At 31.1% G+C, this 14,691-nt stretch overlaps 1 protein-coding gene across 1 annotated transcript in view; it reads left to right on the top strand.

The window, feature by feature from the left end:
- LOC134706344 (uncharacterized) overlaps positions 1-11,819 on the top strand; it is a 62,583-nt gene extending 50,764 nt beyond the window's left edge. The window contains exons 2-3 of the mRNA XM_063565204.1: positions 4,565-4,636; positions 8,602-11,819. Of these exons, the coding sequence (XP_063421274.1) occupies positions 4,565-4,636; positions 8,602-8,877 (348 nt within the window). The 3' untranslated portion in view covers positions 8,878-11,819. The remainder of the gene's footprint in view (positions 1-4,564; positions 4,637-8,601) is intronic.
- The last annotated feature ends 2,872 nt before the right edge of the window (positions 11,820-14,691 follow it).

The following is a 14,691-nucleotide window of genomic DNA, read 5'->3' on the forward strand; positions in this document are numbered from 1 at the left end:
TTTTAATTTAAAAAAAATAATTTTCACAATGTAATTGGTGGCTACTAAGAGCCTACTCGGATATCTTTTAATTTTATTCTATATTTTTTTCTAAAGTATATCATTAAGATCCGTAAACCCGATTCATATTTTCATTTCATGCATACGGAACAACACATATTACTACATCAGTCACATTTTTATATTAATTTATGTTTATTAAATACAAAATATTATGTCTATTAATAAAACATGTTATTTCTATAAAATAAAAACATATTTCGTTAAATAGAAATAACACTTAATCAATTTATTTCGTACATCCGAAACATTTTTCCGGATTAACCTTTATCAAGTTCGATCAAACCCAAATATTTGATAGCCAAAGATGCTTAAATAAGTTGTACAAACTGAACTTGACGATATATCATTTATAAATTTCCCAATACACGAAATTATTAACTGATATTTGATAATTATTATGTTCATATATCTGGACCAAACAGAATCCTCAATGTGACCTTACTCTTAACCTTGAAGTAATGTTCATATAAACTTATCAGACTTCTAACATCTTGTTATGAAAATTCTACTATACAATCTTCAGTCATGATTGATGTGGTCATGTTATTGCATTTTAACATTAGATCTCAAAACTCAACACTTTTTGAATAACATTTTATGATAATAACCTTAATATTTTTTAAGATGTAAAACAAAATGAATAAAATCTCAATGATATGTGTTAGATTCGTAAGAACAGCTATCAGTGTTGTTGTGGTTTGCCGAATATACTATTTCTATGAATATCCCGTTGAGTAAAAGCCAGAATTGGTGTCTTCAACGTATACATACATATAAGCAGTTGGGAAATTTCTATACAGTAGACTTGAAGAACATCATTTGGTCTGTATAACACTTCCTACCGCTGCACCACAATGTTCTTACTAAATTATCATTTCCTGAAAAAAGCAACATATGCAATATCTTATTCATGTCTGCTGTAGATAAAAGTTCCACTAGTAGTAGATGTGTTAATATAAAAACATTTAAATACACTTTTAGCAAAGGAACAATTTTTTGTTGTGCTGAAATTTCTGAAAGTGTTTTATTCGCTGTGTTACTTAAAACGTCAGTTTGTCAAATAACTTTTTTCGGTGAGGAAACTTACAATTTTATCTTCAGAATCTAATAAGATCGTTGAATCCTATTTATGTACTATTCCTTTAAATACAAATGGAGATCGGTTTTGACTGTTTGCTTGGTTTTCGGTTTTTACTCACTTCTTGAAAAATAAAACCTTCTTCCCTTCTTTTCTACAATGGAGCCTCAGTATTTATTCTACTTATATCATTTTCTAAAAGACATCCTTCATTTCATCTCCAATCAATCCTTCACTTCCGGACACGTCAAAATGTCAATGTTATTTTCATAGAAAACAAATCAATTTCAGCTCTCTTATTAAATAATTTACTGAGAGAAATAAACTGATATATACTACTGTCAGATAATATTGAGCATAGCAGTTCTTGTTGACATGTATGTAGAACTTAGAGATTCACACCAATTTGAAGATTTCTAGTCTTTTCATATTATTCATATTATCGAAGTTTGAAAATGAATTTTACGGTCTGCTCCTACCCATGTATAACAAAAAGTGCGTAATTGTTTCATTGAAAGTATTTCGCCGTTTAAGTAAATGAACAACTGTTAATTAAATGCATGAATACTTGTAAAATTGAGAATGGAAATGGGGAATGTGTCAAAGAGACAACAACCCGACCAAATAAAAAAACAACAGCAGAAGGTCACCAACAGGTCTTCAATGTAGCGAGAAATTCCCGCACCCGGAGGCGTCCTTCAGCTGGCCCCTAAACAAATATATACTAGTTTTGTATATATACTTGTAAGGGTTTCAGACAAGAATGTTGCAAAAAATCCTGCGAGCCCATTCTCATGCAACTTTATCATCCAAAAAAGTGTGTGTCATTTGATTGTTTGTTAACTATGTATAAAAGGAGTCATTTCCGAATATAGCAAGGCAATTGTTAGTGCAAAATTCAAGTAGTAAAGATACATGAAATATTGAAACTATGGATTATTCTTATGCCCCATTTATGGCCATCAAGTTTTCTGGTCTCTGCGTTCCGCCGCCTGTTCGTCCGTTAGTCCGTCCGTTCGTCCTTTCGTCCCGCTTCAGGTTAAAGTTTTGGTTAAAGTTTTGGTTAAAGTTTTTGGTTGAGGTTGTTTTTTATGATGTTGAAGTCCAATCAACTTAAAACTTAGTACACATGTTCCCTATTATATGATCTTTTTAATTTTAATGCCAAATTAGATATTTGCTCCGATTTTCACGGTCCACTGAACATAGAAAATAATAGTGCGGATAGGGCATTCATGTACTGGGGACACATCCTTGTTGTATTGTAATTGAACATGACCTTTTTAAAGTTTAATACAGACACATTATAATTCTCAAAACCTTACATGTGTAACGGCTCTCACCAACGAGGTAAAGCAAATTTAAATATGGTTGTCATACAGTAGAGGTTAGTAGTATCTTGTTTAATCTATCCAATTCCATTTGAAAGACTTCCCACGCAGTGAACTGAATAATCATTGTTTCCATTTGTAATTTTTCACTTTGTGTATATAATTAAAATACTGCATCGGAGTTTAATTTATTTACCTTTTCATTGTTTCTTTTGTCCAGAAATTTTTAAGATAATAAGTAATATGTTTTTAAAACAAATTACCGATTTGAATTGACCATGACAATTTGAAAAAGTAGGAATATTTTATGTTTGCATTGTGTTACCTTCACATCGAATGATTCGTTATCTTTAGGAACTTTGTTTTTTGTTCTGAATAGAGGTTTCTGTTGAATAAAAAGTATTATAAGCCATTTTTCTATCAACTGAAGATGAGAAATGTGAGATTCACCAGGGAATTGAAAAATGTCATACTACAACTAATTTTCTTGATAATTTTTCGACCTTATCCTTTTCAAATTTTTGAATAGAATTTCGTTCAGAAAAAATCAATATGAAAGCTTTTTATTTAATAATAAGGCCAGAATACTTAATGATTTTCAGTATTTTTATCAATGATTAATTCAAAACAATTTATTTACATAATTTCTATTTACCACAAATATAGATAGAATAAACAAAAGGCAATTTGAAATTTAAGGGATACTTAATTGAAGCTGTAGATTGAGTAAATTGTTAACAGCAAAAGTGCAATAAAACTTTGATCAATTTAAAAAAAAAAAAAAAAAAAAAAAAAAAAGGCAATTTGAAAAACGACAAAAACCCTATTACCATTACATTAGAGAAAAATGACAAAAATCCAAATACCATTACATTAAAGAAAAACGACAAAACCAAAACACCATTACATTACAGAAAACCGACGAAAACCCAAACAACAATACAAAACAGTTCACAAAATACTGAAGACTGAGAAATACAAATCCCGTCTAAAGCAAGGGGAACTCAGGTTTACCTGAGTAGTAATCAGTTTCTGTTACCCTTGTGGCTTCCGTCGTATTTTTCAGCACAAGTTAAGACATGGGGATAAGTCGCTTTCGATAAATCACAATCGAAGAAAATAAGGTTAGATTGTGGTTATGGCAAGTATATCATACAAGCCATCGCCCGTGAAACGTTCATTTCATAACGTGTAACCACATCGTACTGGCGTCCGTATAACTTTGGAATTGATAGAACAAACTTTACCCTCAGCACAATAGCTTTCCTTTAAGCAATAAACCTCTATCAAGGAAATTATGATAATAAAACCAAGCCCTGGACCCTTGGCCATAATTTTTTTGTGTGCTCGAAACAGCAAAAAGTGGATACGATATTCATACTCGAAAGTTTTATGACCTCAAACCAAAGAATATGATATTGATTGTTAGATATATAGTACATATGCAGGTGCTCGTGGTTGGTGGCAAAATCATCATTTTGTATTGTGAAGTTCAAAACCACCCCTCATTGTCATTGATACGATGTACGTAAATATATAAAGCAGACTACCGGTAAATCTCCTTATTCTTATATTAAGACAAATTGTATTCAGCATAGCAAAACTAGAACTCACAAGCCTTTGATTTAAGGAGTATTAAGAAAATAAAAATTATGTTATTTGATTCAAAGCATAACAGAATAAATCTTTACCTCCATACATACGCTTTGAATACTACTAGATGTGTATTTCATATAAATTCTTGTACATAGACTCAAATAAACCTGACCTGCAGCTCATAGATGGAAATGGCGTTATTAAATACTATCATTACACACACGGATCTCGAAGTATTGTTTTTCATAATAAAAGCATAAACAGTCTGGTTATAGACAAGTATAATTCTTTGTAAATTATCACTTTTGACAGGTCATTTCCTCTATATGTTTTGTTTTGAGTTTGCGTGTCTTTTACGTGAAACTCGAATACTTTCTAAGCTAAGTTTAAAAGAAACGGAATACTTTTTAGACGAAATATAATCACCACATATGGAATAGATTAGTTGTGAAGCCTTATTGAATAATATATAACAACGGTTTTTTTTTTATTTCAGGGTAGACTTTTAGCAAAAATAGATGAATCCGAAACTGAGTTTGACTATTTACAAGACACACCAGACGACGAAGTATGTACTCTTTTTGGTTCATTCTAAAGTCATCTTTCTATGTTTTAGTCAGACAGTATTACATTTAAAACACATATAATATACTTGTAATGCATCGTGTATATAGTTTTTATAATCATCTGCTTTTAAACCAGACTGAAAACAACTGTCTTATACTATACTTGAAATACAGATATCATTTTGTTAACACTTTAATTTTGTTTTTGCGCAATAAATTATGGTTTGAAAAAAAGAACTAATGTTATTTAAAAACGCGTTTTATATGGAATAATTGTACATAATAACCGGTTAATTACAGAAGATATTTAAATCAGTGTGTGATATATTGCCTATTTTGTAAATTGGAACTGATCAAATGTTTTAAAATTTCCAATTAACAAAATGGGAAATATAACACTTGTTTTCAGAGACTCCTGTCGACATATGAAATATTGGTACCAGGATTTCTAATTGACTTATTTTCTGCCCAGTTAATTTCAAGGAAATAACTAACGTCGTTTAATGTCCGATAAATGTATGTGACAGGAAATGATAATTTGAGGCACATCGCGAATACAATTTAAGACGCATTTTAACATCATTGAAACGGATAAAGTAAGATCGACAGATCAGGCTATTGACCTTTAAAGCATTGAAAAGTTCGGTCATGCAACATAGACATGTCCAGTAAATGATTTCAAAACAATTATGGGATCTGAATGAATAATGGCATTGCACTATTATGGAACTTTTGCATATCAAAATTTAAAGATTACAAACTCCTTTTGGAAAAAAAAACCAGTAACTTATATTTTTTTAATTTGCAAATTAATGGATTGAACTGAATTATGTGTTTATCAACCACAATTTCTACAAAATCTTCACATTAATATTAATTTTTAAATTTTTAAAGCTTTACACTTCTATTATAAATGCTCTATATTACATCGTCTCATTACAACAACAAAGAACTCATCAAAGATTCCAGGCTTGTATTTTGTTTTGATTGACGCTTGTTTTGTCTACATAAGACTAATCAGTGGTGCTCAATTCAAAGCAGTTGGAATGCTTAATCAAATACGAAGTCTAAGATCATATCAGCCTGAAAATTCCGAAAAGTATTGCCAATTATGACAGAGGCAATCTATACCTGGTGATAGTAAATTTACAGAAAAGTAACGTAGCTGTTACAGTGATATGTCATGTGGTAACCTCTGAGCTGTTGTTTGCTTCGGGACGAAACTTGCAGCAGTGGTATCGACCCTGTGATTGTAAAAAATCATCAGTTACAAGGCTTTGAATTTGCTATCGCAAAAGGAAAAGGACAAGAACAAAAACAAATAACAGTACACAAAGTCAAAATATTCGCATTCAGTGTGCAATATAAAAAAACGGGTTTGAAACACGTTCAAATCGCCTGAAGTAGTGGATGCGTAGTCCTCTCTTCACGACACATGAATTGTTGTCCATGCAGTCAAAGCATTGAAAAATATTGTTTGTATAGACCAAATCAATTTATTAAAAGCCTAAATAAAGTACTTGGAATCCCACATAGACCCTTCGTGATCCTTCATTCACGAACAGATAAAATAATAAAATTATTCATTCCTTCTTCTTACCTTTCGTATTAACTTTTAAAATAAAAGACGATGAAAATCTGCCGTCTTTATATTGAAGGAATAATCATCGCGCTGATATTAATAAAGACCTAAATATAGCCTGGTCGTCGTGATGTTCGACTAAACATCTTTCTGAAGATCCTAAGAAAATGATGGCCGTCGAAATTATTCTGAAGAAGTCCATTCAAACAGCGGTGTCTATGAAATCAGTTTTTTTTAACAAATCTAAAGAATTTCGCAGTAATAAATGAATGTTCTTTTGTTTGCGCTGTTCACTGCAATTCCCTTGTGCTCAAATAAACAGGAGCCAATTTCACAAAACATCGTTGATTGTAGATAAAAGATACAACCGAAAGTAAAGCAGCTTTTAGTATCTTGATTTTTTTCTTCTATGTTGTCAAATATCTAACCAGATTATATCATAAAAGCGATATTTTCAACTTTCGGATTGTCAAATTCTCTTTTCTCAGCGGTAAAAAATCTTCTGTCCCACATCAAATGACGTCAACTGATGATATCCAGTAATATGTAACATTCCTGCATCTTCACACAAACTGCTTCGACACAGGTATGATGATGACCGACTAAAATCGACCACAATTGACATAACATACGTTTTACGGACACCATCACGAATTGGTTGACCGATACGTTAAATATAAAGTAAAAGAACAAAAATACAGAAATCCCAGGAAAATACAAAACGGAAAGTCCGTTTTCAAATGACAAAACCAAAAGGTAAAACACATCGAACGAATGGATAACGACTGTCATATTTCTGACTTTGCAAAATAATTTTCTTGTGTAGTAAATGGTGGATCAAACCTAGTTTCATTACTAGCTAAACCTTTCACTTGTACGACAGTTACTTAAAATTCGATTATATTGATAACAACGTGTAACCAAACCAAACAGACATTATAAGGGAAAATGTCAAAAATTAGGTTACAGCAGCAAGCCTTGTATTATGATATAATCACTATAAAAACAACAAACAAGAAGTAATAAAAACAAAAGAACACACAAAAAGGCATATACTCAAAGCACATTAGCAAAAATGAAAAACAAAAATATGAAAATTCACTATAGCAAAATAACACAATGACGGGCTGTATAAGTACACAGCCACGTCATATGTAACAAAGACACACAAAAAGGCATGTTGAAAAAGCACATTAGCAAAATAGAAAAACGAGATTACAAAGATTTTCCATAACACAATGACGAGATGTATACGTACATCGCCGCGTCAAATGGATATCACCAAAAGCAGTTGTGATGTTGATACGGAATATTTATCAACAAAGTCTTATATCTTTGCTGACAAGCGACATGTTTCGTAGTAATTGATCTTAGAATAACATGATAGTGTCTCTTTGTAAAATCAATTGTAAAATATTGAGAATTGATTGTTGGACGATGCATGCAAAGTTGGATACCACATAAAGTTACACTTACTTAATACACTATCACCACTGGCCCTGCTCCTTTCGGAGATCATGCGATTCACTCAGATTTTGGTTTTCATCTTGGTTTGTAACATATGTAAATTACTTTTGCCTCGATTTTACATGAATAATTACGGGAAAAGAAATATCATATATTATTTTCGACATGCTATCAACTAAATATTTTAAAATAACATGCTCATGTCATGTTCGTGCTTCTATCATGTTATGTTTGAAGTAATTTTAGTGGAGAACTTTTTACATTGTTATATAACTTAACAATTTACTGGTTGTTGGAAATGACTAACTTCTTCATATTGATTCCACTCCATTATCCTGATTATCTAATGAATAAGTTTGAATTGTGCAATATTTAGATTTATTTAGGTTTAATTCATGATAGACATGATACTGTCTTATATAATCATTATTGTAAATACGCCTTGCAATGTCTGTATTGTTGGTCTAAAAAGTTAATATGCATATTCCTGGCGTAATATTTTGTGTTGTTATTCACACAGTAAATCTATAATTTTATGATGAAACCTTGAACCGACCAATATACCAACATAGCCTTACCAATGGGGGACAAGGGGGGGGGGGGTATTTCAACGATGAAATCAAAAAAGCAATCAACCAGTACTCTTTAACAATCATTGATAACTGCAACTTGTGTCTTTTGTTTGTTATGCGACAAGTGAATGTATTTCAGTATGCCTTTAACATGTTTTAACACAGGTAAAACTAATGTTTCGGTGTAAAGATTTTGTTATGTCTATAATTGTGAATTCTTTAACATTTGCATTTTGCAACAAACTTTTGTCAATAACTGTTATTTATTCAATATTTTCAAAAGCGTTAATTTATAGATATTGTTTTCTTGAAAATGATTACCCTTTTCTATATTTCTATTTTCTAGTGTGTCATCTGTTTGTCTGCGAAGGCAACGATGCGTACCTTCCCATGTGGCCATAAAGTTGTCTGTCGGATGTGTTTTATAAAAACAATACAAAGTGCTGTCTCTCAAAGATGTCTACCCTTGAGATGTGTAGTTTGCAGAGAAAGGATTCTTAAACTACGTCAAAGTTCAAAAGTTCAAAGTTGTAGCCAAAAGACTGGTTGTAAATCCATTCGTCAAAAACTCTTTCCACGTGCCATCAAGTCAACAAGAAATCAACATAAATGTAGAAAATGAAGTAGAGAGTATATTTTGTAATCAAGAACAATAGTCATATCAGTAATTTGTATGAACCTGAAGATTCCGTGGTTATGAACATACCATTTATATGATATACATGTAATTCAATTTACCCACATAAAAACCAAACTGAGCGTCTTTCAGTTCATACTCAAATGTATATTGGCATAACACCAAACGCTAATTTTAGCATAAATTTAATTTGCTTTATGAGGCTGGCGTCAACACATCTAACCAAATAGTGTATTGATACTACTATGCACTCGATCCTTCGTGTTGCGTTACCATTATATAGTATTCGCTTCAAACGGAAAACATATTGGGAGACGATCCTAAAGTTAAGGATATCATTGTTGACTGGAACAGTTCAATTGTTGTACGACTGTTTGTACACCAAAGAACAAACTGTCCATTTACAATGCGTCACAGAAATTATTGACCCATGTACATTTATATAATATATGATATGATAGTTTTGAATAGCATTAAAAGATGTGCATCAGTCATATATATAACATATCAAACAACCCCTTCCATTGCAATGGTATGTCATCGAAAAATCTGTTTTTAAATCAGCTTAAAATTTGTACATACAAACGTTGCTCGCCTCCTTCCAAACTCACCTGTCAGATGTAAATAACAACAACAAAAATAAGATTTAAAGATAAAGATATATGTAAGGAATGACAGTGACTGGGTCAAGTAACGAACAGCCTCTGTTTTATTTATTTTGTCAGTCACTGATATCCGTTTGAAAGATAACATGAGAAAAAAGTTAAATCACAAAAATACTGAACTCCGAGAAAAAAAATCAAAACGGAAAGTCCCTTATCAAATGGCAAAATCAAATGATAAAACACATAAAACAAATGTACAATAACTGTCATATTCCTGAAATGCTACAGGCATTTTCATGTGAAGAAAATGGTGGCTTGAATCTGGTTTTTACGCTAATGTTTTATGTACACTTTGTATTGAGTATTGTTTCTCACAATAGCACCTTCATATATAATTACATAAACGACACACGTGCTTATATCTATGTTAGATGTCTATGCAAATTTATTATTTATAACATGTTATTTGTGTGAAAACATTACATATTATTTGTGTGAAAACATAACATATTATTTGTGTGAAAACAATGATAGAGGAATGATAAAAGATATTATCACTAATGTAACAATCAAAACTGTGCATTATGTTCGTGCGATTATGTTTAACACAACTTTTTATGCTGATTATCTTTTAAACAACCATCGGCAAATATTTACTGTTACAATAATATGTAAGAATTGATATATTCTAAACTGAATGGTTTGATATGGCAATTGTTTGTCCCATGAATTCATTTATTACGAAGTTGTCTTTTATTGTCTATTATCATACCTCTACCATTCTATGAACCTATACAATATACTATTTTGATAAAGGAAATCAGTTGTATAATTTCATTTGAAGTAACTTCTGTTAGACGTTGAAAGGTATCAAAAGCTTGCCGAAATATTAGCTGTCCAATTACTAGAATTAGTGCCAATGAATAACGGCCTCAATTTTCGCTTTCGCTTTTCTTTTGAGGTTTAAAGTTTCATTGACAAGAAAATGAATTTGTATTGTGTGTGATAATGCGAAAGTCTTTCATTCTACATCTTTTTATATCTTTTCTATAAAATAGTTTAATGATATTTCTGGCGTCTTTTATACTTATTTGTTATAATATTACCCTAACCTGATGCAAAAATTGTGTGCTACAGTGAAAATGTGTGTGCGTCAAATTTATTTATTTCAAGAAATGAGTTTTGTATTTGCACAAATTATTATTAGCGTCAAGTACAGGTAGGAAATGAAAGCGACGTAGAGTAACATAATGCTTGTTTTTTGTATTCTATATCATTTATGCAACTTTTTATGCTATTTTTTTTATGAAAAAGTTCGGATTTAAATCTAAATCGAATGCTACATGTGCTGTCAGAATATTTGCTGTAAATCAATCCAGAGTTGCAGTCTAAGTCATTTATCCTTATTTTCATATCAATAAATTTGAGAAAGGTTCAGTGGTGTACACATTGAATATTGTGTACATTGGATGTAACATTTCTATAGAATTTTGAAACCTAAATGTTAAATTCCACAACGTCTACACTCAACCGAGTTTCTCAAAGTAAACACAAATAAAAAACACAATTTCATTAATTTTATAAAGCGTTCCAAATTCATAGCATTCCGCTGCCTCTTTCGCAAAAACACCACTTTGCACGTACGACGTAAACTTTACATAATTTTTCAAACGTATAGCACTGAGCTTTGGTTCATTTGAAACACAATTCATTTTAATTAATACGTTACCTTTTAAGGTGCTAAAGAAATCAAAAACACTGCACTGGATATCCAATAGAAAGACTAATATTCAAACCTCCGTGTATTCATTGAGTACCATACACAATCTGTTTTAATACACAACTTTTCTTCGTACAACCATAGCATAAACATTATGGGAGTGTTCGATATCCTCAGCATTCCCTTAGTCGCCAACTAGCATAATTGCATATTTTATACACACAAAATCTTCATTCCAAGCCAGTTATCCTCGAACTGTAGCATGGTTTACATCATAAAGTATTTTTTTATATATTCAATACCTATTATGTTATCTTTTCTCTGTTTGGATTATATATATATAAATGTGTATGCATTTCATTAAGAGTGAAAACACATTATATCATGCAAAATATGCATAATTCAAATATAATAAATGTGACTTATTTGTCAAAATAAACATACTGATTGTGATGATATGTTGTAACCAGTTACATGAAATATGAGCGTTCCGATGTGCTTTTCACTTCTGAATGTTATATTCAGTAGCATTGTCACGCCAAAATTATTCATTGTATGCAAAGTTGAATAATGAAAACCTAATAAATCATTTTATGAACATATTTCTTTGTTTCAATATAGACATCCGGATGAGGTTGTATTGTAGTATTCTAGATTGACATCTGGTACTGGAATAAACTTCATCAGGTAAGATGGAGCCTAGAAAATAACATTTCTGTGTGAAAATGTTATCTTACCTCCTCTACATTTCTAGGAATATGATTGGTTAAAAGCAACAACGTAGAGACCGTGTATATTTCTGATTGGGTTAGTAGGCGTGCTTTATCTCAGTACACGGTTTGTAGTAATGTTAACTCCCTTTATAAAAACAACACGGTGTGTATGAAAATATGAAAGGTTTTAACAGACGAAAAAATTAATGATTAACGGTTGAAATAAATTTATAATAGGTACTTGGATTATAATTTAGTACGTCAGACGCGCGTTTCGTCTACATAAAACTCATCAATGACGCTCATATCAAAATAATTATAAAGCCAAACAAGTACAAAGTTGAAGAGCATTGAGGATCTTAAATTCCAAAAAGTTGTGCCAAATACGGCTAAGGTAATCTATGCCTGAGGTAAAAAAAAATCCTTAGATTTCGAAAAATTTAAAGTTTTGAATACAGGAAATTTATAAAAATTACCACATGATTGATATTCATGTTAAAACACATTTTAAAAAAGCTACTATTAGTATACATATATATATATATATATATATTTAATATATGAGTTATTATTGATGGCTTTTGTTTTTTGTGTACATCTTTCATTGGAATAGGTTCTTAATATTGAAGACTGTATCACTTTGGCACTAGTATATCTACCACATCTTAAGATAGTCAGAACGATTAATTCCATACACAGGGTTCTAGTATGCTCCTAATTTAATTTACTGACCTCTTGAATTACATATCGAATTAGGGCACTGGGACACTATGCAACTAATAATATCTGATGGAATTATAAATCAATATTTTGATTAAGGTTTATTTTCGTCTTTTAAAACAGTTTTCCATAAGTTATGCTTGAAATGGATGCATGGAATTATCGTTATGCAAGGGGCGCAATCGGTACTCATTGGATTGATTGGGTGCTAGAATAGCAATCCACCACTACTCAAAAATGTATTGTCAAGAAGTTCGGTATTTTGAAAACTTTTACTGCATTGTATATGTGTCATTAGATTTAATTTGTGTTTTACTTTATAAGGTGAGATTTCAAAAATAAGAGACTGAAATTTACGATGGATGATTAGTAAAAGGGTCAAAGCATTGCCGTAATGTTTATTTTAATTCATTTTAGTATGCTCTTTTAACACAAAGGATTTTTATTGTATCCGTTCCGAGAAATTTGATGTGAAGTTCATTTGTATGTGTGTGTACAAATACCAATAATTAGATAAATCTAATGTCCAGAATTATTTCTTTGTATTTTTTTCAGATGCAACTTGAAATCGGATGTGCATAAATCAAAATTAGAATTAGCGTGCTTCATGTTAACGAGATGAAATGTCGCAAATTTGTATCATGAAATCTGTATTTTTTAGCAGAGATAACTACAGTTCCGCAACAGCATCACACCAGGTTCACACAACAAAACCAATTAAGCACATAATTGTGTAAAAATAGAGTCGAAAGATAACGAAGGGATAATCAAACTCACAAGTCAAAAACATAATGACAATGACATGACAAAAAAAAATGACCAAATGAATAACAATAGTATACAAAGCACAACATACAGTAATAAAGACTTAGCATCCTGCTAAAAATATAAATTCAAACGCAAAGCAACCGGTCGCAGGAACGAACAATCAACCAATAATTAAATGTTGATGTGTACGATACCAGGTTGTTTAAGGACACCCAATAACGTCAGTCAAATGACAATTATTTGGAATAAACTTTTATAAATTTCTAAATGAAATATATAAGTTTGCTTCAGTGTTTTCTCATTCAAAACCTGTTAGTATATAACAAATTCTTTATTAATTGAGGTTCTTCGTCCACCATTGCAGTGCTTGCTTAATGAATGAGAAGTCATTTTACTCCCCAAGTTGGCAGAAGATAAGGCCAATATTAATTCCATGACAATTTACATTTTATAGTTCTTTGTTAGGTAATTGAGAAATAGGATGTAATAAACAATTTGTCAATCAGGTATAGCAAAATGTTTTAATCATGGCCAATCAATTTAGATAATCAAAAGCCAACCTTTAACTAACCCGTTCTAAAATGTGATGAGACATCACAAATTGGCAAAAAATATATCATGGATGATCAAGCTACTTATAATATAAACGATAACAGGGGAAGGGTGGGGGGCAACATTTTATGGTTTAGTTTTAAGACTAAAACCAAATACTAAAATCTATTCTTTCAAATTGTATATTCTCCATTATATCATTCATTTTATTCACCATGCATTAAAACCTTCGAAAACAATTGTACTATTGGTGTTCAATACTAATGTCTTAATCGTTTATTCTGGAAAACATGTAGGATTTTAACTATAAACATTCCAATGATCCTGATTTTAATGTGTTGATATCTGAATGTTTTGACCATTGATGACTTTTCAGGTCATTGGTTTGATGGTCTTAACTTCATTTTCAGCTTGTCTGGACTCTGACCAATTAGTTATTTCTCACTGCCATTAGATGAAATTCCGACGACCTTTTTGTAGTGCTTGCTTTGTTAAAGTTTACATCTCCTTCACTTCATTCATGTAAGATAGTAATCATTATTTGAATCAAAAGTTAAGACAAATTAATCTAAATAAAGACAACTATACTGCTGATCAAAATTCAACAAATTCAGACGATGATGACCGTCAAACAAGTGTCCATGTATGCCTCTCTTCCTCCAAAACCTACAAGAGCCGCTTTTGTGTAAAAAGACACATGAGTAACTGAATAGTCTTTCAC

Source organism: Mytilus trossulus, chromosome 2, assembly GCF_036588685.1.
Source record: "Mytilus trossulus isolate FHL-02 chromosome 2, PNRI_Mtr1.1.1.hap1, whole genome shotgun sequence".
NCBI classification, from domain to species: Eukaryota; Metazoa; Mollusca; class Bivalvia; order Mytilida; family Mytilidae; genus Mytilus; species Mytilus trossulus.